We start from the raw sequence: 23,063 nt of genomic DNA, 5'->3' as shown, positions 1-23,063 counted from the left end.
ATTGTGATGAGCGCCAGGGATGGTGTTGTAGCGCCTGTAGGGGGTTGGGATACAGTTGTTGGGTCGTGCGAGAGCCCAAGAACCTGGAGGGTCGCTCCGCCAGTGGATGTATGGGCGTCTGTGTTATCTTAGTGCGAGCAGGCGTGAACGTTAGGAGGGGGTGGAGAGGTGCAGAAGGATTGCTTAGGAGGTCATACAGTTTTTAGGGATGACTGAGGGATAAGGCAGCCGAGTTGAGAGTGATGCCACTGCGGGGAGGGGATCGCGAATCTGGAAGTCACATAATGGGTGCGCATTATCGAGCTGCATGCAGTCGTGCGATGCTGGAGAAGAAATGCTCTGGGTTCCGTAGTCACCTGGGAACAAACCGCCTCTTGCGGTTTAGGCGAGCGCGCTATCAGGACACGGCCCCATCGAGTGTGGTCGGCAGAAAAGGGGGAGATGAAGGCAGTGCGTTCCCGAGAGGGCACTGCATTGCCTTAAAGAAGGCCCATTCGATCAACAACAACAACAAAAATATGCGAGTGCTGTGCAGGCGCGCTGTGAGGCATCGTTGGGTATATGGGGTTTTACCGGCATCCAAATCAGTTCTCCGGGGCTTAAGAAGGGTCGAGAGTGGTGTGCAGAAGAGATGCGAGAGGAAATCGAGAATGCCAAGCAGAGCCCCACTGTGCTCGTCCGGCACCACCGAGTCCGCCACACTAACGATGTGGAAAGTCATCCCACTTTGTTAGGACATGCCACGGCGTAATGCACCCCCCCTTCCCACCCAAAGGGGGAGTCATGGCGTACAGACCAGGTGCACGGTTTCAGAGAGCCCTGGCCTGGGGGCTGGAGAACTTCCACCTCGAGCATGTCCAGCATGCACCTGAGCCACCCCTTGTTATCTGCACCAGAGACGCCATCGCTTGTTCCTCCGAACAGGACTCTGGACTGCATGCCAAACTGGATTGAGGTATGCAGTTCGCCGAGGCCCGTCTGGAGCCGATCACGCAGCGTGCATTCATGAAAGGGGCGAGTAGGGATGGAAAGAGTCGGTTAAGCGTGTGGCGTGGTTTGACGACAGGGCGGTTTCCCCTCGCTCCCTCCCTCGACGGCCTGGGAGGGAGCCAGCCGTGGTGTAACAGAAGGGTTGATGTTTTGTGCGTGTGCGTGTGTGTGTGCGCACGCAAACTTCTTGATTTGTCCGTGGCGGAGTGGAGCCGTTGAAAGACAAATGTTGTGCTTTACGCCGTGAATTGGGGGAAGATTTCTTCAAAGGACTTGCCTGTCTTGGTGTGCCTTTCAATATGCTGGTCCAGCTCCGGGCGGCGCACCGTACGGGGGAAGCCTTGCAGACACACGGTGCACTGAATCGCGTTCTTGCTCTGCTCGTGCTTCTTCATTTCCTCGGAGGTGTGCTTGACGCCGGCGCTCTGCGACTTCTTTAACTCACGCTCGCGGCGTTGGTTGGCGCGACATCCGTTTCCAGACGGCATCGTCTTGGATGACTTCGCAAAGGGGGGGGACACCGGAGGGAGGGAGAGGGGGGTAGTGTGTGTGTGTGTGGGGGGGGGGGGGGGGAGAGACGATTTCCCGTTGCGGACTAAATTCGTTTTTGTGCCGCTTGTGAGGAGGGGAGGAGGGGAGGGGGAGGCGGGCGCTAAACAAAAGGCGCGAACTCTTCGGTGTGTGCGTGCGAGGCGGGGTGATGGCGGTGCCGAGGGGGCGTGCGGTAGACTGAAAAGGAGGGAGAGGGGAGAGGGGGGGGGGAAGGGGGGAAGAAGCGAAGGGCGTCGTAGGCGACAAAGCAGAAACGACAGAACGTGGCCAACAGGGAGGCCCATATGGGGGAGGGGAAGGGAGAGCGGAAAAGAGGAGAGAGAGAGGCTGGCGGAGGCACCACCGCACCACCGCAGCGCCCCCCCTCCCCCCACACATGTAAGTGTGTTGCTGTGATACGGGGCGAACGTTGAAATGGCCAGCTAAGAACAGCGTGAAGTACTCGACGCTATGATGCGAGAGAGGGGGGGGGGAGGGAGATAGAGAACGACTCGCACTGTCGTCGCGTCGTCGCTTCTCTCCCTCATTCCCAAGAAGAAAAGACTGCAGTTGCCGCGGAAGGTGTCTGTCTTGCCTTGACTTACCCTTTCTCCCCTCCACTCATACATCACACCTGACTTCACATGCGCTGATGCGACCATTCCACGTTCTCTCTCCATTCGCTTCTCTCCTTTGTTTTCCTCACTCTTCCAGGCGTAGCAGCAGCGCGTGTGTGTGCCATCCGACAAGTGACTTTACCCCCTTCCCCCAATCCGCAAAGAAACGACGCGGATGGTGAGGAAGCTCTGCTCTCTATAACAGCTGTGCGCTTTCGCCACCCCACCATGGGGTACTGGTCCTCTCCGCTGCGGGGTTACAGCTCGTCCACTGGTCTGCTGTTCAGGAGCTCCAGCTCTGACAAGCACCGCAGTAGCTCCACCTCCAGAGCCGCCTTGGTTGCCCCATACACAACACTGTGAGCTAGCCAGATCCAGTACCTTCAGCATGTGGCATCTGCGTATCCAACGTACGTCGTGCATGCCAGTGAAAGTGGTGTGGTGGTGCTCCAGGTGTTCAAGGCTGCTCATGGCGGAGTCGTCCACGAGCGAGTTGCAGCCCGACACGTTCAGGTAGCGGAGTGTAAAATGCCGTTATGCGAGATGGCAAGCAGCGTGTGGCATGCTTGACTGCTGCATCGAGGCCTGGGGCGACGACACAGGCGGCAGCGGAGAAATCCAATGCGTTTCACACGAGGCTGCTGAGGGTGACTGCTGAGGGAACGAAGTCGGCGAGGCACGTGCCGATCACCCTATCGCAGTCGCTGTTCGCCACCGCCGCAGTCTCGCCGAGATGACTGTCCTCGCGCACTGCTCCTACAGCGCGTACATGAGTCATCAGCGTCAAGGACGGAGCAGGCTACCATCGGCACGGGCCACCGTACAGCGCGTAGGCGCCACCACGGTGTTGGCGACTATTCAATGAATGTGGCAATGGTGGCGATAGTACCTGGCGCTGGCCACCTGCCGCGGCGCTTCCGAGTGTGTTGAGGGGAGCGCAGTTGCTCAGATACAGCTGCTGACTCCCCGGCAGGACACCAAGTGTACAGATGGCAGTGATAGGGCGAGTCGGTCAGTGTCAGCACTTCTAGCCGGGGCAACCCGCACCCGTCGGTGGTGCCGTTCCCAGTGCCACTGTCCACCTCGAACTCAGTTTTTTTCCCTTGTCTCCGTCTCTGTAGGATGGCGTGCACGACGCGAGCGTTCGACATCGACGCCGGGCTCTCCAGCACGGCGGTGCCCCGCAAATACCTTCTCTGGCACGTCGACATGCGAGAGGTGCTGTCTTCGCCGCTGATGTCCCATGCCGCGAGAGACGTATCCGCGCAGTCTGCAACGATGCCGCGTGTTTACTCCTTCGACACCCGGATGCACCACCCAGTTCAAGTTCCGCACGCTGCTGTGGGTGATGTACACAGCATGCAGCGGGTGCAACTAGCAGAGGGCGGAGGTGTCGCTGTGTTTCGCGTAGTGAATCAGGTAAAGCTCTTCCCGTTCTGTACAGGTGACACGGTGGTCAATATTTGCCACCTGATGGTGATCTGAAAGCAGAAAGTGGGGGGGGGGGGTAGTCGATGAGGACTATCTCGGTCACGAGGCTGAGTGTGGAGGTGGCTGACGGCGTAGCTAGGGGAAGGAAGGGCGCGGATCGATCACATCTACAGATGTGATCGATTGTGCAGGTCCCATAGCACTCGCACTCTCCTCAACGACGCCACCACGCATGCGCAGGAAAGTGAGGTCGTCGATGCCAGTGGTGCTGAGGCTGAGAGTACGTAGCCGAGGCAGGCGGTGTGCCGCGCACCCATCGAGCAGCCAACAGCACTTGCGGAATCTCAGATGGCGCAGGGATACACAGCCGACAATCTGCTTGAGTGAGCTGCTTTCCACCAAGCCATCTGCCGAGATGATGTGGAGGCCGCGCAGACGTTGCGGTTGCGTCACTTGCCCCCTTCCACATTCTTCCTCTTGCTTACGCGGGGCCGCGTCCTAATCACTGTCGAGCCTGCAATCGGGCGACTTGCCTTGCTCCTCCTCGCGCAGCCACGGTGGCTGTGAAATCGCCAGTCATGGTCCACGATCAAACATGATGATGTGGCAGCTCTGCTGCTCGGCGTCTTGTCCCTCTCCGTGCTCGCTGTATCGCTTCTGCGGAGCAACGCACGACGCAGTTGAGCAAGTGCAGCATGCGGAGCTGAGGACAGTCGTCAGCGATCCACGGCGTGAGGCCATCCACGAGGACGGCGTGATTCGGCTCAAGTACTCGGAGGTCTGGAAAGAGGCGCAGCGATAGGAGCGAAAGGCGGAGTTGCATGCGTCAAGGACACCCTGAGAGACCGGAGGAAGGAGAGCGCGACGGACAGTATCACCGTTGTCGCCGGCGTTGCGCGTAACCGGTTGCGCCAGCACAGGCGTTGGAGCAGCAGACGATGCCAATAGCTGCGGAGTCACGGTCAACACCTCGGACGTCGCTGTGGTGGTGGCAGTAGCCCCACGGTCCTGAGTGTGCTCCGGAGCAACCCTGGCTCTTTCAACACTACCACCGCTGTAATCAATGGCGAAGGAAAGACGCAGTGCTTGCAGTCCTCTACATCGGGCCAACCACACCAGCGCGTACGGGCAGTGCAACAGCGCTTTAGCCACTGCACTCAACTTGTCCATCCCGAGCGACTTGGTGGCGCTGAGGCCGCTGCTGCTGCTGCTGCGACGGCGCGGCTACAGTCAGGTGGTACACGTGGTGTCCCGGCGCGCCTACACCTCCTCCTGAGGAACGGAAATGGAGAGCTGCGCCGTAGTCGGTCGAGCAGCTCGATGCAAAGCGAAGTCCACCATCGGGCGTGTGCGTCACTGCGTGTACGAGGGAGGTTCGGCACCTCCAAGCATGTTGGCCAGCCACGTCCTCGGTCACCAGTGGCAGGGCAGTCCACCTCGTCGATGGCTTATCCGCGTTTTCGACGTTGTCCCAGCAACCCAGGCGGGCCAGCTGATATAGCGGTGTCGCCCTCAGCTGCCGCAGTGACGAAAGGCACCGCGCAGCGCACAGATGACGCAACACGTCACAGCCTGAAATATTCAGCACCTCCAACGAGTCAGATGGCACGTCTGAGATCCCTCGGACGTGCTGCAGCTGCTTGCATCCCATCAAGTTCAGTCGGTGAAGGCAGTGCAGCGGTCCTGCAGCAGCACACTGTGTCAGTGTCTTCCAAGGAACCCAGATCGGTGCAAAGACTGAGGCCCAACGTGTGGAGAGGCAGGAGGGGGGGCACTGGAAGCGAGGCGAGCAGCCGCGTCGTCAGGAACAAAGCAACGCCTTTTCGACAACCGCTCAGGGGCCCAGGCTTGCTGTACTGCTCGACTACATCACACGTATCGTGCGTACGGCCTACTGACGCTGATGCGACCGAGTCAGCTGGTGCGGAGTGGAGCAAACCATTCTTCAGGTTAAGCAGCTCGAGGAATCCACGACCGCATCGTTGCTGCCTGAGGCTCCATAGCGGCTACCCACTGGAAATGAAGGGATTCTGAAAGGCGGCGAAGGTGGTGCCGCCGGTGCAGCGAAGCCGCAAGGAGCTCGAAAAATGTTCTGAACAGAAGAGAAGCGGTGAGTCATTGCTGAGCCCGCAGAGCCAGACTCCCACGACAGTGTGTAGTCCATACTGCACGGATACTGCACTGCTGGGAGGAGAGAATGGTATCTGAGGTATTGCAGTGAACTCACGCCGGCGACGGTGCCGCGGCATTGCGGTTGAGGACACGAAAATGCGAAGCACGCAAGACAGGCGCGACGGCCACGCCACTGTGGAAGTGCCTGTGCCGCCCGACAAGCCACGCATCTCACCTTCCGCATCAGTGGGGTCGTCATCTATGCATCAATCTTTGCATTTGCTATACGCGTGGTGAGGCTGCAACTGCACTGGCCGCACGCAACCCTGTAGCCACTACCGCAGCGGCTGCGATACCTGCCAGATCGCCGATGTGGGCCGGGTGGCAGCAACCTCGCGCCTTCCCTGCTCGGTGGTCGCCTGCTTCATCTCTTCGAGTTCTCTCGCCGCCTCCTCGTAGGTGTGCAACCCCACTACTGCCTTGGATCCAGTAGGCAGCACCAATGGTCGCTGCGGCGGACATGTCCTGTAGTCGTCAGTCGTCAATGCCTCATTTTGCTGTCGACGGGAAGGGACGCATGCTTGGCCTCTCGACAGCTGGCCGTGCCGATGTCTGAGTGGCATCCGCTCTTCTGCCCTTTTCTGAGCACTGTCGTTCTGACCGTGGAGGCCTTGCCTATGCGTGACCAGCGGGGTGAGCACAGCCTCACTGTGAACGCACAGCCACGGGGGTGGGCCTGCAGGCCCCGAGTCTGTCTGCGAAGACATTAAGGACGTCGACGACGAGTGAGAGCTGTCGCTTCGGTGATTGCTGCTGCCGCCGGATGCCTTGTGCAGCGTCTCCTCTACTCCGTTCTGTTCGTCCGCTATTCGCGGGTAGGAGCCTCAACAACGGGTGAGCAGAGCAGGTGGGGTGCAAGGCGGACACGCCTGCCGTGCTCGTAGACAGCGCGTGGTACCACACCAGTACACCACATGCATGGTACCTAGCCGCGCTGTTCTCCGTGGCGAGCCTGGCGACAGGGTGGATGGCTGTAAACACCAACGGAATCGGGCGCATTAGCTCTCTGGACGGCGGTAGTTCAGTACCTGTCCAGAGTGCAGCACCAGCTGCAACTCCCGTTGCTGACAGTGGCGTGCTGTCCTGACGGCACACAACATGACAACTGTTTCATGGGGATCGTCACAGGTCGGGGGTACAGACTGGGGTAGTAGCTGAGAAAAAATGCCACGTACGACGCACTCTTCGTTTCTTCAAGGCTAGCATCTGGGTGCTGCCGGCAAAAATGACTCTGACAGGAAATCCTCCGTGACCTGCGAGGGCCAAAGGAAGCGATGGCCCACACGTCCACGCCATACGCGCCCACGCCCTCCTTGAGACGCCTATGCCGACGCACCACAGGGGTGGCGGTGACACTTCGCTCTGCAGAAATGACTGAAGGGAGTAACAAACAGAGGGCGAGTGAAGATCGCACGTGGAGTACCTACCGCCCTTCTCGCGTGAGGGGAAGAGCGATGGAGGAAGGGCAACACGGTGTGTGTGTGTGTGTGGGAGGTGGAGGAGAGGGGAACAAAGGAAAGGGGTGGAAGACGTGGACACACCATAGACGTGCGCATTCTCGTACTGAGGAGGAATGCTGACCTCTCGTGCCACCAACTATGACTAGTGAAGGTGGCACGCCTCTTGGCACTGTGTCTTTCCCGTGTTGTTCACACACCGTTCGTCTGCGCCCTTTAGGAGGAGGAGGAGGGGAAAGGCATGCTGATGCCGGTGCGCAACTGCGCGTTGGACTGTTCGGGGCAACGCGAACACACAGGAGGAGAAGGAGCCTAATGTGTGTGTGTGTGTAGAGAGAGAGCGCGCAACTGCTCGGATGCGCCCCATGGCGTGCGTTTCCTTCTTTTCCTTTTTTTCATTTCTTCTCTCTTTTTTACTTCTCATCCGTCTTCAGTGTCGCAACCGGCGTGCCACCCCCCCTCCTCTCCCCCCGGAGGCTCCTGATCGAAGCACCGCAGGCCGGAGCAGGAGAGATTGGAGAATCCGCGTTAATCGTGTGATGATGGTGGTGGCATGAACTTCTTTTCCCTTTCGTCGTCGTCATCTTTGTGCTCTCCTGCCACATCCACCCCGTCCCCCCTTCTGGCCTTCACCTGGAGAGCCAGCACGCACTCCGTTCACGACAGGACGTCTTTCGAGGCTTCTAGAGGAATCGACTGCTACCCCCACACCGCATGAACACCTTCGCGAAGGCGAACAGAAGAGAGCGAGGGCGAACAGGTGGGGAGGCAGAACAGCGGCGACGACCATCCGCGACAGCAGAGAAGACACGAGCACGACAACCAAACACCACCGAGAAAGGGAGAAGGTGCGGAGTACCAGCGCAGAAGACGAAAAGCAAAAAGCAAGCTGAAAGTGGGGAACACCACAGAGAATGCGTGTGCGCACGGGATGCCACGACAGCGCAGGGCGTTGTCGCAGGGGGAGGAGGAGGAGGAGGAGGGGTGGGGGTGCCCCAGTGTCGGTGACAGCACCTGAAGAGAGGCAACACAAGCAAAAGTGAAACGGGGGAGAGGATGGCACGACCACCGCGCAGCACAACACACACACACACACGAGCGACTACGAAGCGAATGTCTTCACAATGTAGCCGACCTGCCGACAAACCGGGCACGGCATTCGCACTGGTCCGTTGAAGCGATCGCGCAGGGTGTGGTCCTCGTAGGCCCGGCCGAGTTTGATGAGACAAGGCTCACAAAGACATATGTGACGGCACTGCACAAACATGAAGGACTGGTGGCGCTCGAGGCAGCAGACGCAGGCGTGACCGCCATCTGCCCCACCGGAGACCGACACATCGCATCCATCAGAGCGTACATCTCCACTGTGCGGCGTCGCCTCTGCCGGCATTTTTTCCTCCCCGTCAGGGGCAGAAGAAGCGACGGGGAAAGAAGTCCGGGACGTCGCAGCTACTCCTGTGTCGGCTGCAATTTTCTCGTCGCGTGGGTGGAGGCAGTAGTAGCTCTTTTCCTGTTGAGTGTTGTCTTGAGTGTACCACGAGTAGAGCGCGCTAGCGCCCGCAAAGACTAAGGCGCCGGCACCGAAGGCCAAGGCAATAGCAGTGCCCATGTTGTTACCACCGCCTTTCTTTCCGCGCTGATCGTCCTCGTCGCTCTTCTTGCCATACCTCCGCTGGGGTTGATCGCCATCCACTTCTCGCGGTGGATGCATCCTAAACGGTTGTTGGAAGGGGATCGTGGAAGGTAGCGGGAGGGGGAGGGGGAGGGGGGGGAAGACGTACAGCAAAAAGACTGTGTCCGTATAAACTGCGCCTGCAGTGTTTATTTTTTTATTTTATTTTTTTTTTTATATATCGGGCGCGATTGAAAGAGAAGGGCGTTTTGGTGTGCGCTCGTGAAAAACAAACCCCAAATATAAACGACGCGCACGTGCAGAGGGTCGCACAACACGAAGCTCCTCTCAGCCGCGTAGGACAGCCCCCCCCCCCAGGAGAGAACGTGGCAGCATCAAAGTGAAAAGGAGGCGGATAAGGTGAAGTCGCAGTGATCGGTCCGTTGAAGTGCAGCCGTGGCGTGGCGTTCGCGGTGCTCAACGCCGGGGGCACAAGACCGAAGGGGGTAGGAAGCATGTGCGGTGTCCACCGGCCCTGTCCAAGCATGTGCCTCACAGATTGACTCTCTTCTCAAGCAGGTCTCTTCTTCCTCCATTCCCTTCTGTCGCAACACAGGGCATTACACAGCAGGAAGCAGAGCGAGAAGGAAAAGAAGGAGAGTGCGTGCTCCATCGCACATCACTTCACTTTCAATTCAACACTCTCGACGAAGGTGCTCGCTAAGCAAATCGGATAAGGAGAGCTAGAGCCCTCAACGATTACGCAGGCGCACACACGAAGGCGCGAGGGGGGAGGGGAGGCCACACCGGATGTACGATGCACAAACAACAACGAGAGCACGACAACAACCATGCATGAAGAGAGAGAGAGAGAGAGAGCGATACAAACGCCGAACAGCACAGCGCATGCCGACATGCACTTCAAACCACTGACCACACACAGACACCTCCCAAGGGTAAAACCTTCTCTTCCACGCGACCATCCGCTGCCACCCTCCCTCCACCCTCCACCCCGGCCTGCCCCTCACACAGGCCCAGCGCGTGGTGCACAGCAGCCGCAGACACGCGTTACGGCAATGCGCAGACCCAGCCGCCTGAGCACGGCCCCTGTCCCGAGCTTGACCCACCCTCGCCTCGCCGCCGTGCCCGGCATGCTGGTTGCCACGCCCACGTGGTGCACCCCTCGGGGTGGCTCTGGTGCCCCACGCCAGCAGGCAGCAAGGGCCGGGTGGGATGCGTTCGAGTCACGCTGTCACAAGCGTGCTCACTGCCGCGAGCCGCTTCCACGTGGCGCCATGCACGACCTCACCGCCGACACCAGCGGCGAGGCGTCGTTCTGGCTTCGCTACGCCGTGGGCCCTTGACTCTCGCACCGCCCGAGGTGGTTCGGCATTGGCAGGCAGGGAGGGGGAGGGTGCGCTGGACCCCCCGGGGGTGCCGCGCTTCAGGGTGTCTTCGCCATCATTGAGAACGCCCAAGAAGTTTCAGCGACAAGGGAGGCAAAGGACTGTCTCTGTGCTTGAGATGCGTAACCCAATGACCAGAAAGCGGTCAACAGAAGCGAAGAGAAGCATCAATGGGCCCAAAAAGAAAATGTTGGAGGCAACGTAGTAGTAGGGGGAGGGGTGGGTGGAGTATGTGGCCCCCTTTTCAAGAGTCAGGGCCATGTCATGTATATCCCCCAGCACACAGCCACTCTTCCACGATACATGGGTCCATGACCTGCCACGCTGCCTCCCTCCCCTTCCTCGTTCCGTGGATAACAACAGCATACACAGCAAACAAGAACCAGAGAGCCTGTTGGAGTCGCTTTGGCGCAGCGTGTGGGGTTGGCCGCATGGCGAGAAAAAAGGGCGAGAAGTCGGCATGTGTACGCGTAGCGATGCACAAACTGAGACTCGGCACAGCCCCCTTTCTTCTCTGTCGCATCGACCTCGACAGGCGCAGTATGCTGTGGGTGCACCGCGCGTGGGTGGACGGGCAATGCCGGTGCTCGGCGAGGAGGGAGGGAAGAGGGAGGTAAAAGGAGGGTGGGAGTGCCAGACAGGAAGTGGAGTGAGGGAGGGAGAGAGAGAGAGAGGGAGGGAGGGAAGGGAGGGAGGAGAGGCTGCTGCTGCACCGGCAGCACTCAACACAAACAAAGGGGGGAAAAAACACACACACAGAGGAGAGAACACACGCAAGACGCACTCGCGTCGTTTGCAGGAAAAACGATGGGCGCAAAGACAGGCGCGGGAGGGGCGCACGTGTGTTAAAAGTGTGGGAGGACGCCAACGGCAGCGGAGGAGAAAAAAAAACATTAGCAGCAGCAGCAGCAGCAGCAGCATGAGCATGAGCATGAGCATGAGCATGAGCGAGTGAGTGAGTGAGTGAGTGAGTGAGTGAATGGAAAGAGACAGGGGGAGGGCGCACGTGTGGGCGGGTTCGTGCAGTGTCGCATCAGCACTGGCGACACTTCAACTCCCCTTCCCTCTTTACCGAAATAGCGCCTGCCGCCGACACACGGTGTACACTCCACTTCCCTTTCACAACGCATCTCCTTACACACACACACACACACGCATAGAGAGAGGGAAGGGAGGGGGGGGGGAGGGTGGCCCTGCTAAGACACATAAATCTTCACAACGTAGCCCACCCTGCGACACACGGGGCACGGCATCTTCACAGGGCCATCAAACAACCCAAACAGCACCGTTTCTTCGTAGTTTCGGGCTGCCTGAATGAGGCAGGGCTCGCAGAGGCAGATGTGGCGGCATAACACAAACATGAACCGCTGGCGTTTCTCAAAGCAGCACACGCACATCCCGCGGCGGCTGCGGTGACTGTTGCTGTACGCGTCCGGTAGCTTGACACTGGATTCCCCCTCCAGGCTTTGCTCGAGCCGATCCTCCTCGATCGCCCTTGCACACACTCTTGAGCAGTCCTTGGGTGGTGGCAGGCGGTAGTAGCCCGTTTCAGCCTCTTTTGCCTGCTCCTCGCTCCGCTGCGTGTACCATTCATACAGGAAGCTGCCGCCGAAGAAAAGAATGGTGCCGACGCTGATCACCAGCACAGCAGCAAGACCACCTCCGTGTGGAAGTGGCATTCCTGTTCTACCGCGAGTGGATGAGGCAGAGGCGATGAGGTTGCCAACCCGCGCGCGGATTGGCTGTGTAGGGTTGGGCTATGGTTGTTGGCTGCGCACAAGAAACCCCAAAGGAAAAGAAAAAGAACAACGAAGTGAATTGCTGGAGTGACACCGGTATCGATGGTCTTCAGTGTATGGCGCACATGTGTGCGGTGTGCTGGGTGCGCTTGTGCGCTAATGCGTAGGAGTCGGTGATACAGAGACAGGCAGGCTAGGGGAAGGGGGTGAAGCCTGCGATACGCGCAGCGTCACTGCATCTGGCGCTGTTGAAGTCTGAAGAGAGTAGAAAAGCCTGTAGAGGGGGTAAGGGGAGTGGGGCGAATTGAGGGAAGGGGAAGGAAAGCACAGGCAATGCTGCTTACTGTACTGTGCCATGGGCAAGTCACCCACTACGCGCCTCCACAGGAGCGGGACTTGCACTGCCTCTTGAGAGGTTCCACAAATAGCCCGTCTCAAGTACGTCGGCCGGCTGCTTCAGCGTCTGCGAGCATGTCGTTGCGTTGTGCGACGAGGAGACCCAAAGAGAGAGAGAGGGGGTATGAGAGCAAGCGGACGAGAAAGAAGTTGAGTGGGACCCTCCATCACGCAACGCAAGCGCAAACGAAAAGAAGAGGTGCGACAGGCAGCAGCGCGCACGCGGGATGGAGACGGAGCGAAAACTAGCAAGCAAAGTGACGGGTGGCGCAGGAGCACAGCGCATCTTTCATGGATGCCTCCCCCCTTGCCCACCCGGGCAGCACAAAGTACAAACGAGGAAAAGAGGGCAAGACTACCCCCCTCCCCCTCTCCCGCCCCATCACCACCGCAAGAGCGGCATCCTGGGCGGCCACCGCTCCTTAGCTCAGGAAAAAGGCGCTGCACTACAGGTGGTGTGTTTGAGATCGAGTCAAGGGGGGATGGCAATACGAGCTGGCTGACAGGCGTCCCGCTCTTTCTCTCCTTCGGGTACTCGTTGCATATCCACTAGCAGCTGTCGGGGCAGCCGCCTGGCTGGCAGACGCCCCACCTGCCGCAGGAGCAACTGCCGGCGTCATCGACAAGCGCGTCTCTGTGCCAAGACATCTGTGCCTTCCTTCTCTCGGGTGCACGACAGGGACTGCACCGACAGGTGAGGGGATGGTGAGCGGTGGACAGCGGGTGTCGGAGCTGAGCCTATTAGATAAGGGCGGCGGCTCAGATTTCAGTGACGGCGCCGAAGCGTCTGTACGTATGCCGCTCGCTTTGTGCGCTCTGGCCAGAGGAGGTGGTGACTCTACAATGGTGAGGGCTGGCTGCGACGATGCCAGCGTGCTTTGACGCGGCCGTTTGGCGGCAGTGGCAGGGCGGCGAGACAGACGCACTACAGACGACGCCGAAGAGGCCCTGGAAGAGGGGGTGCGATCCGCTTGTCCCCCAGCTGTCGATAGACGAGACGGCAAGGGCGAAGATGATGATGGCTCACCCCACTGTGCGCGGAGGAGAACTACAAAGACATCAGAGGGCTGAAGTCCCGGAAGGTCACAGAGTCGTGTATTCGTCTTAGCCGTGGATGTCTCGATTCCCTTGGCGGTAGTCGACGCTGCGTCGAACACATCGCCAGTCCGCGTGTACTTGAGCTGCACCTGTGCTCCTCGCAATTGCAAGTACTGAGCCACGCGCTGCGCCAGCACAGCAGCACTTAAACGCTGGTCCACTGTTACACGCAGCGTGAGGCCGGAGAGCGTGCACACCCGCAGCGTAATCTCGTTTTCACTGTTGCCGTGGCTGCCTGTGGCGCGTGACACTGAGGCGGTCGCGACGTCTGCCTGCATGGAGAGCGGCACCGACGACTCCTGCCGTGTTTCTCGATTTTTCACATCGCGTAAGGCTGTTGACAGAGCTGGAGAGGGGGTGGGGCGCTCCTTCGCCGGCCCCAGTTCAACGGACGGCCGCCGTGGTAGCGGAGAGGTCATGAAAGGTAACAGCATTGCGGGCAGTGGCGGCGGTGTGCGCCTCGGCGAGCCTCGATCCGTAGAAACTGCTGACCTGTCTGACGCGGCTACAGGTACTTCCTGCACGCTGTGTGCATGTAGCACCGACGGACGCCACGGGTGTGGTGGCGTGCAGCACGCGTCGCGGTAATCGCTGTCTCTCTCTGGCACTCTTGCCTGTCGCAGAGGCGCGCTCCGTGTCGCTGGTGAAGTGTTGTCGTCGCTGTCTTCAGCCCTCTCGGTGGCGGAGCAGCGTACCGGCGTTTTGGCGTCGAGCACGCACCCCGACGGCACCCCACCTAACTGTAGAGATGACTCAGCACCTGGCGGAGAGCAGAAGCCCGTGCAGGCGGAACCGGAGGAAGGGAGTAAGAGGGGCTGCGTAGAGGTGTCATACAGAGCAAGTGCGGATGAGGTCACTGAATGAGGAGGGGGAGGTGTGTGTGGCCCGTCTTGTACTCCCGAGCTGCAAGGCGCACCGTCGGTGGTTTCATCGTCAGCAGTGCCTAGTGGATGGTTGGGGCTTGCAGATGTGCCTGCTAACCACGACATCACCCGCTCCCGGTGCGCTTTCTTGGCGTAAATTGTGTCGTTACCGGGATGGGTGACACCCGCCACCATCGCGTCAGTTTGTTGTCCGTCGTTGAAAGTCGCCGTGGGATTCGTAGGTGCCAGTGCGGCGAGATTGCGGTCCGATGGCGATGGCTGCAGCGCCAGTAGTCGTGCTTGCGTCAAGGGCAGCTGCAGTGGCGACGGTATGGGAGCTGCTGCACCTTTGAGCTGAGTACAGCAGATGACCTCTGTGTCGTCGCTGCTGCAGGAGAGCAACACCACTGACGATGGCGATGCGTGCTCGTGTTCTTCATCCGCTGGCTCAAGTGGCGGCGACAACACGACATTGTGAGGCCCAGAATCGCCTCTATTCGCTTTCTTATCGGGCACTACTTGGGTATCCTCGCCGAGCCCGAGAGCCGGAGTGCAGGCACGACTCATGGCGACACCCAAGCGATGTGTGGCTGCACCTGAGGCGGAGAAGGTTGTGCGGGGAGAAAAGCGATGCATCCATTTATGGGGGAGATTTTTTTGTGTGCTCCCAGGCACTTCTATCAGTCTCCGTGTGCGTGTGTGTATGTGCGACACATCGTCAACTAAAACGCGCTGGATTGGGAAAAACAGGGAGAAGTAGGACGAGCTGCCGGAGAGCGAACGCGGAGGAGGAGGAGGAGGGGGAGGAGGAGGGGGAATCCTCGATGCGCGTTGTCCTTCGACGAAGCAGGAATAGGTAGCTTCCCCCCCAAAAAGAATGTTTGCTCAGCAGCAGCTCAGAGCAAGTGTCCCACGTGATGCGTCGCTCCCCGGGGGAGCGGGAGAGAGAACAACCACAGACAGGGCAATCCGTTGTGGAAGGGGGAGTGGTGTACAGCGACTCCTCTGCAACGTACCCCACCGCCTTTCTTGAGGAACATCAGGATGTCGAGGAGGGCGCTTATCGCGCTTTCCTTTTTATCTTCTTTGGGGGTAAGCGGGGCCATTTTCGATTGTGAAGTCCGTTGTATGATAAACATGTGAGCAGTCACACCGTTGACTCGGAGGAGAGGGGGGGGGCTGGGAGGTGGGAGACGCCCCCTCCCCGCCTGCCCGCCCCAATATGTGCACATCGCTCTACTCAAGGAACAACAACTTCGCTTTGATGGTTGTGGGGCCACACACATCCTCTAAGAGGCGGTCGTTTTCCCCGCCCCGCTTCTCCCTCGCTCCGTGCTTGCCGGTTACATACAGTCACCCCTCTCCACTCGCCAGCTTCCTCCTACACGCTGACCTCCACTCCTTTTCCGAAAGCGCCGTACTCCTCACCACTCTCCCTACTTTCCCACGTAGACTTTCCCCCCAAACGACGCCCCGCAGCGATGAGTTAGTGGGATAGTCTCGAGTGAACGCAAAACTGCACCAACGCCACACAGAAGAGGAGAAAGGAGAAGCCTCATTCTCGCTCAGAGAGTCACAGAGACGACACGAGCGGTGAAGAGACGAGGGGGTGCCGCTGCCGAGACTGCGGAGGCAGACAAATCCACCCACAAAAGAGCATCGAGGTGCGCGTGCGCGTGCGAGAGAGAGAGAGAGAGAGACGATGACAGACCGACAGCGAATTCGGAAGCGAGCGTACGTTTTCTATTTTTTGCTAATTTCTCACTAATGCCCTCCTCGGATTCACTTATTTGTCAGTTCGTGCGCGCGTGGTGTTGGGTTGCACAGGGCCAGCCAAACAGAGAGAGTGTGTGTGTGTGGGGGGGGGTGGGGGAGTGGAGCGAAAGGGTCATGTCAGAGATTCACATCAGCAGAGGACAAGTGTGAGCGGGAACGAGGGATGGCCCCTTTCCTCTTCTGACTCTAAAGGGACAACAGAACATGAAAGCACACACACACACACACACCCACACACATCGATGGTTGAAGTGCGAAGGGGAGAGGGGAAACCAGTGAGGGAGGCAGAGAAGACAACGGCATCAGCACCTTGACAGCAACATCGGCACGCACGTCCGCTACAACAAGGGCAGAGGAGAAGAGAGGGGGTACGCGCCGGCCGATGCTCACACTTGCACCCACGGTGAATACGTAACTCCCGCACCGGGGACGCAGGAAAACAAAAAAGGAGTAACCGCAGCAACCCGCCAAAGCGAAAGAACGTCAGAGGAACGGGGGCTGTATGCTGTGCAGCAGCAGAGGAAATGCACAACAGAGAGAGAGAAGGAGAGGGAGAGAAGGCGCAGACACACATCAAGGGAGGTAGAGTGAGAGAAGCGTACGTGAATGTTTACCACCGCCTCATGGGCCCGGCAAGACCAGCGCCTGGTAGTGTGAAGCAAGCCGCTAGGTCATCAAACGAGAAAGGCGCAGGCGAGGGAACGATGGTGGAGGAGAGTGAGAGAAGGGAGAGGTGGTGGCACAAGATCGACGCCCTGGTAGAGGTCACATGAGCACCACCAGGTAAAAACAAAACATCGCCATTCATACAGCGCGTCCAGTTGGAGACAAGAGGGAAGATCGCCAACAGCCCAAGAACTGTGCCTTACATACTGGCAGACTTCCAGATCAGCTGCTCTCGAAGGCCAGCGCCTCGACCCAGGCCACCACGAGCTCCGCGCCAGGGTCCTTCTTGCCGATTTCCTTGCCCTCCATGTAGCGGCTTCGACCGAACTTGGCGGGAAGCATCATCGTCGCGTCCGCGGCCGCGCGCGCCGCCTCGTAGCATGCCTTAAGAAGTTCCGGCATCGTCGCTGCCGTTGCAACGGTCGGGCACGTGCGCATGCCCTCCAGAACATCCACCATGGTACGGTCACCCTGACGCGCGCCGCCGAGCTCCTGAACACTGTGGCTGCCCTGCGCAATCCCCGCACGCACCGCATCCACAGCACTGCCGTCTCTCAGCGCCTGCGCCGCGCCTTCGCCGCCGCCTAGGAGCAGCGCACCGTAGAGTGGGCCGGAGGTGCCGGCGAAGGTATCGGCGACGGCCTTCGACATGAGCGTGAAGGTGCGCCGCACGTCGGCTTCCCACGGCAGATATGGCAGCAGTTCCAGCACTGCCACCGCCGAGCGGTGCACACCGCTGCCAAGGTCGCCGTCGCCCACCTCGGCGTCCAGCCCGTTAAAGTAGGCTTCGGTACCAAAGAGTTTCTCAAAGACGCGCAGTGTTGCGACGTAGAGAGGGCTGCTGGTTGGTGTGGCTGCTGCCCGCCTTGCCGCCTCTACCTCTCGCCGGGCCAGCTGCAGTGCTGTCAGCGGCCCCGGAGCCGTTGCACAGCTCCACTGCGGCGCGTGGAAGTTCATGAGCGGCTTCTGCAGGGCGTTCGTGTTGAGCATGTACTGAAGGTCGTCTTCATCCTCGACGATGAGCAGCGTCAACGAGAAGCCGTGCATGTCCAGCGATGTCATGTGGCGTCCGCTGTGGACTCCAACCACCGTGAGGTGCTCACCGGCGAGCTCGCGCAAGGCGTGGTGTGCAAGGGTGGACATCTCCAGGTCCGTCGTGCCACCCAGGTTGTTCACCAGCAAGAGAGCCTTGGCACCGGCGCGGATGGCAGTGACTTTGCCCGGAACAGCTACCTCTTCCTTGCCCATCAAAATTCCAATGAGGAAATGCGTGAGGGGCGCTGCTCCTTGGAAGGGGATCTGGAGGAGGCCCTTCTCACCATGAATGCCCAGGCCCACCTCAACCGTTCCGTACGGCACCACCGACGAGGCTGGGTTACCCGGCAGCGAGCAGGACGAGAGGGAGGCGCCGATGGATCGCATGTTGCGTGATACACGATCGGCAAGCGCCTTCAGCTGCGTCAGCGACAAACCACGCGCAGCAGCAGCGCCGAGGATCTTGTAGAGGAGACAACATCCGGCAACACCGCGGCGCTTCTTCACATCTTCCGTGCCGAACGCTGCATCATCGGCCGCTAACACAGTCTCCACTTGAATGCCCTGTGCGCGGGCCTGACGGACGGCGTACTTAAAGTTAAGAATATCCCCAGCGTAATTCTTAATAATGACAAGGATACCGGGGCCATTCGGTCCCTGAAGGTTGGCGAGGTACTCGATGCCGGAGCTCACGTGTGACGTGGGTGGGGAGGCGAACACGCTCCCGCACACCGCCGCGCTCAGCCAGCCCTTGGCTACGAACCCAGCGTGGGCTGGTTCGTGGCCGGCGCCGCCGCCGCTCAACAGCAGCACCTTAGTTAGATCTATGCTGGAGGCGACGACAACATTTGTGTCTTCGATCCTTTTCACGCCGTTGTTCATCTCACAGAGGCCCTCGACGGCCACGTCCACGACGCGGTGGGGGTCATCAACAAACTTAAGCACCACAGTGGACATTTCTGGCCCTGGCATCGACAACAACAACAGAGCCCCCTTTGTGAGCCCGTTGCCCCGCGGCAGGAAAATGAGAAAGGCAAGAATGTGCTCTTCAAGGGAGAGGCGTAGAGAGAGAGAGACAGAGAGACAGACTTCACCCAGGCACAGAGAAAAACAAGTCGTGAGGTTGTGGCAGGCACAGACTTCATCTTTCACGCGGCCATCCGCTGCCACCCCCCTCCATCCTCCACCCCGGCCTGCCCTTCACACAGGCCCAGCGCGTGGTGCACAGCAGCCGCAGACACGCGTTACGGCAATGCGCAGACCCAGCCGCCTGAGCACGGCCCCTGGCCCGAGCTTGACCCACCCTCGCCTCGCCGCCGTGCCCGGCATGCTGGTTGCCACGCCCACGTGGTGCACCCCTCGGGGTGGCTCTGGTGCCCCACGCCAGCAGGCAGCAAGGGCCGGGTGGGATGCGTTCGAGTCACGCTGGCACAAGCGTGCTCACTGCCGCGAGCCGCTTCCACGTGGCGCCATGCACGACCTCACCGCCGACACCAGCGGCGAGGCGTCGTGCTGGCTTCGCTACACCGTGGGCCCTTGACTCTCGCACCGCCCGAGGTGGTTCGGCATTGGCAGGCAGGGAGGGGGAGGGTGCGCTGGACCCCCCGGGGGTGCCGCGCTTCAGGGTGTCTTCGTCATCATTGAGGGCGCAGACGCATGCAGAGAAAGCGAAAATATCGAAAGCAAAGATGTGTGAGCGGCATTGCCCCGTCCCGTTCGCGCTCTTACCCAAGACGGGCACGCACCTACCCACATATGCTCGTGGGGCTCGACGCCTCACAGGACAGACAGCTTCGCGCGCGTGAGAGGGGGCGGAGCGTCGAGGACGAGTACGCAGACACGCGCACATGCTCTTTCCGTCCAAAGGCGATGGGCAACTGCGGATCATTCAAGAGAGGACAGGGGGATCCCCCACAAAAAAAAAGCTGAAACGGAACGAAATCCCCCAATTCAAAAAAACACGCGCCAACCCCACCATACCTCCACAGCGGCTCTTACGGGAGGAGGGCAGAGGTGAGAAGCGCCTTTAAGGGGGGGGGGGAAGGTAGACAGAGGGTCTTGCTGGAGGAGGGGGAATTATAGTGGAATTTAAGGGGTGTGACGAGTAAGGGGGGGAGGAGGAGGAAGAGGAGGGGGAAGACCCACACAGGAGCACGCACATACGCGTCGATCCCCGCTCTCTTCAACCACTCCACAACGCACACGCACACACACACACACACACATACATCCCAGTGCAGGGCGGCAGAAGCCGCGCCTCTCGCACTCGCGTGCACAACACGACGTCGGCTCTCAGTGGGCTTCACACCCGTACCTCACTTACCCCGGCATCCCGATTTGTGCTTCTCGCACAGTCACACCCATCACTTGCATTGGATCGGCAGGGGAAAAGCAGGACACGAGAAAAGAGAAGCAGCGGCAACGGGAATCTGTAGGTGGTGAGAGGGAGTCAGTGAGTGTGGTGGGCTGCAACACAGGCCAGATCAGAGGAAGGGGTGGCGTGACAGGAGCAAGCGGGCACCAGGGAAGTGGAGCACAGAGCTGCTCAGCGCGTTGATGCACTACGCTTTCACAGAAATGGCAGGTGGGGATGTGCAAAATCTCGATCTGCAGGGTTCACACACGCACAGAATAAAGCGCGATGACACGCCGCCCAGCTGTCCACGCACCCCCCCCCCCCACACACACACACCGCGAACTGCTCCGGCCTTCCTTCGCTACTCGCCGGCGCGCCCACGGCCTCACTCGCGCGCCCTCTCTGCATGCGGCTCTTTCGCAGCGACGCCAATAGTTTCCATCGGCAGGATGCTCTCGCCAAGGTCGTCTTCATCTTGCGCCGTGTCCATGGCAACTTTGTGGCTGACAGCGCTCTTGATAGCCTTGCCGTCGATGTCGAGGTCATCGCAGATGCGCGCCTTGGGGATCAGCAGCGTCAGGGGCAGCACAAGCAGCGGCAGCATGATGTGACCCACAAGCAGAAGCCACGGCACGTTGCTGAAGTCGCACGGGGGGGTGGTGGTGATGCCCCAGCCGTACTCCATGATGATCGCACCAATGGACGACGAGGTGGACTGGCCGAGATTAGAGAAGCCGGCCATCAGAGCGTACACGACGCTCTCCGAGCCGCGAGGGCACAGGCGCGACAGCAGCACAATCATCGGCATCCAGGCCAGCATGTAGCACACTTGATACACCACGGCATCACCGCAGATGTACATCGCGTGGTCCGGGATACCGATGTACACGTTCCAGCGCTTCACCATGATGATGTCGAACAGGGAGGCAACGATCTGCACGACTGTCGTGATGCAGAACGTCAGGCGGTAACTGCGCTTCGAGAAGATGTAGGTGAAGGCTGTCACACCAGCAAGACCGCCGACGTTGCCAATGACGGCCGCCACGGTGTTATAGAAGGTGTACGAGAAGTGCGGCCCGTCGGGCAGGCATTCCGCATTGGCCAAGTAGAAGCTGTCAAGCGCGCCGGGCAGCTGCAGGTACACGGTCATTTGCAGGTAGCCGAAGACGTTCGCCTTGGCAATCACCAGTGGCAGGGCCCAGAAGGACGTGGCGCAGCAGATGGTCGACACGACGACGCAGATGATGAGCAGGCCCAGCGAGTCCGCGAGAATGGAGCCGCACGTCATGGCCACGACCGCGCACGTCATGACGACGCTGTACACGAAGATCCTCCAGTTGCGCGCAATAACCTCCTTGTTCATCTCGAAGAGACCGAAGAGGCAGGGGACGGGCGGCGATGCTTCGTAGGGCAGGTACTCCTCCGAAAGCTCCTCGTCCTCGAGGGCTTCGCCCTGGTGCTGCACGAGGTCCTGCACGCACTCCTCGTCCGACACGTAGTTCTCCAGGTGTGAGCTTTTCCTTCCCTTGGCGCCCGCTCCACTCGGCGCAGCGTTGACCAGACCGACCACATCGTCCTTCTCGCCCTTGACGTGCATGGTGTCCTGGGCCGGCAGCAGACCAAGCGCCACGCGCTCCTTCTGCAGCTCCGCGTAGAGAAGCGCCGCATCGGCCGCCCGCTCCACGCGGTTCTTCTTCTCCCCGTACCAGTTGAACAGGAAGAAGACGGCGGTGGAAAACTGTAGAGCGGCGGAGATGAAAACGCCGACTTGCTGCTTGCCATGGTCGGACAGGGGTCCCTGAATCGCCGCCGCAATGATGGCGCCAACCATGATAAACCACCAGATCCAGCTCACCAGCGCCGGGCCGGGCTGCGGGTTCTGGCGCATCAGGCGACTGTAGTGGCCCTCCGACAGGATGTCCACGTTGGCCTTACCGTACGAGCACAGGAACACAAAGGCGGCGGCAGTGTCGGCGGAGGCGGGCTTCGCGGGCAGCAGGCCGTAGATCAGCGCAAAGGCACTGCCGGCGACGCAGGACACGAACATGTACCAGCGCTTCGTGTAGCCGAGGAAGGCGAAGCCGTCGCAGAGCATCGCGGTGAGGGCCTTGATGGACCAGCCCATGGTAGAGATGCCGGCCAGGCGCTGATACCGCTGGCCGTCGATGCCGTAGCGCGACATGAACATGGGCTGCCGCGAGTAGGCAATTAGCTGATCGGCGATGCCCTTGCAGAGGAGGTAGCACATGCCGAGGGAGACGACCGCCTTGGGTCCGTAGCCCTCGGCTGCCTCGCTGAAGATGGGGACGTGCCGTATCCATCGGCACTTGGCAAAGAGCGAGGCCGCCTCGGGGTGGACAAAGTGCACATCCTCGCTTACCGGGCTGTGGGGGCCGCCCTTCTCGGCCGGCCTCTGCTGCGCTGCTGCGGCTGTGTCGTGGTGCGGGCCAAGCGGGCTGCCGGACTTGCTGAGGGCACCCGGCTCGCGTTCGCCGCTGGGGGGCTCCATCGCTGCGGCACCTGTGACGGGGGTGGTGGCGGTGATCGGTGCTGCTTACGGTGGTTAGTTAGGGTGTGTGAGGGGGAAGCGTGAATGCTGGGGAGGGAGAGGGGGGCAGCGCACGACACACCCACACACACACACACACCCACACAGAAAGGCAAGCGGGATGGGCGAGGGGGTGAAAGAGCGGCAAGGGGGAGCAGCTAATGGGATGCCTGCGAGTGCCCCTGTGCAGTGAACGTGCGGGTATGGCTACGGGGTGAGAGATGCGTGAGACAGCGGAGGAAGAGGAGGGGATGCGCAGTGGGCAGGGGTGGGAGCCTTGGGTGTGCGCGTGATGGCCATGCAGTGCAGACAACCACTACCCGGGTCTCCGCCAGAGGGGTTCGCAGGATTCGGGAAGGCCGCAGGGAGG

At 60.1% G+C, this 23,063-nt stretch overlaps 6 protein-coding genes across 6 annotated transcripts, besides 3 other annotated features; all 6 read right to left on the bottom strand.

Moving 5' to 3' along the window:
• Window positions 1-681: 681 nt before the first annotated feature.
• Window positions 682-1,163: a repeat region.
• Window positions 1,164-1,226: 63 nt separating this feature from the next.
• On the bottom strand, window positions 1,227-1,478 carry LPMP_100400 (hypothetical protein; the record flags this gene model as incomplete). Its single annotated transcript, XM_010698460.1, has 1 exon — window positions 1,227-1,478. The coding sequence occupies one exon, from the start codon at window positions 1,476-1,478 to the stop codon at window positions 1,227-1,229; it is 252 nt and encodes an 83-aa protein (XP_010696762.1).
• A 6,822-nt stretch (window positions 1,479-8,300) lies between these two features.
• Window positions 8,301-8,909, bottom strand: LPMP_100390 (hypothetical protein; the record flags this gene model as incomplete). Its single annotated transcript, XM_010698459.1, has 1 exon — window positions 8,301-8,909. One exon carries the CDS (start codon window positions 8,907-8,909, stop codon window positions 8,301-8,303), a length of 609 nt encoding a protein of 202 aa, XP_010696761.1.
• An 878-nt stretch (window positions 8,910-9,787) lies between these two features.
• Window positions 9,788-10,240: a repeat region.
• A 1,172-nt stretch (window positions 10,241-11,412) lies between these two features.
• On the bottom strand, window positions 11,413-11,895 carry LPMP_100380 (hypothetical protein; the record flags this gene model as incomplete). Its single annotated transcript, XM_010698458.1, has 1 exon — window positions 11,413-11,895. One exon carries the CDS (start codon window positions 11,893-11,895, stop codon window positions 11,413-11,415), a length of 483 nt encoding a protein of 160 aa, XP_010696760.1.
• A 902-nt stretch (window positions 11,896-12,797) lies between these two features.
• On the bottom strand, window positions 12,798-14,879 carry LPMP_100370 (hypothetical protein; the record flags this gene model as incomplete). Its single annotated transcript, XM_010698457.1, has 1 exon — window positions 12,798-14,879. The coding sequence occupies one exon, from the start codon at window positions 14,877-14,879 to the stop codon at window positions 12,798-12,800; it is 2,082 nt and encodes a 693-aa protein (XP_010696759.1).
• Window positions 14,880-16,976: 2,097 nt separating this feature from the next.
• On the bottom strand, window positions 16,977-18,761 carry LPMP_100360 (dihydroxyacetone kinase 1-like protein; the record flags this gene model as incomplete). Its single annotated transcript, XM_010698456.1, has 1 exon — window positions 16,977-18,761. One exon carries the CDS (start codon window positions 18,759-18,761, stop codon window positions 16,977-16,979), a length of 1,785 nt encoding a protein of 594 aa, XP_010696758.1.
• Window positions 18,762-18,943: 182 nt separating this feature from the next.
• Window positions 18,944-19,395: a repeat region.
• Window positions 19,396-20,530: 1,135 nt separating this feature from the next.
• Window positions 20,531-22,654, bottom strand: LPMP_100350 (folate/biopterin transporter, putative; the record flags this gene model as incomplete). Its single annotated transcript, XM_010698455.1, has 1 exon — window positions 20,531-22,654. One exon carries the CDS (start codon window positions 22,652-22,654, stop codon window positions 20,531-20,533), a length of 2,124 nt encoding a protein of 707 aa, XP_010696757.1.
• Window positions 22,655-23,063: the final 409 nt, after the last annotated feature.

This window comes from Leishmania panamensis (assembly GCF_000755165.1).
Source record: "Leishmania panamensis strain MHOM/PA/94/PSC-1 chromosome 10 sequence".
In the NCBI taxonomy this organism is placed as follows: domain Eukaryota; phylum Euglenozoa; class Kinetoplastea; order Trypanosomatida; family Trypanosomatidae; genus Leishmania; species Leishmania panamensis.
This window is presented reverse-complemented; position numbering and strand designations above follow the sequence as displayed.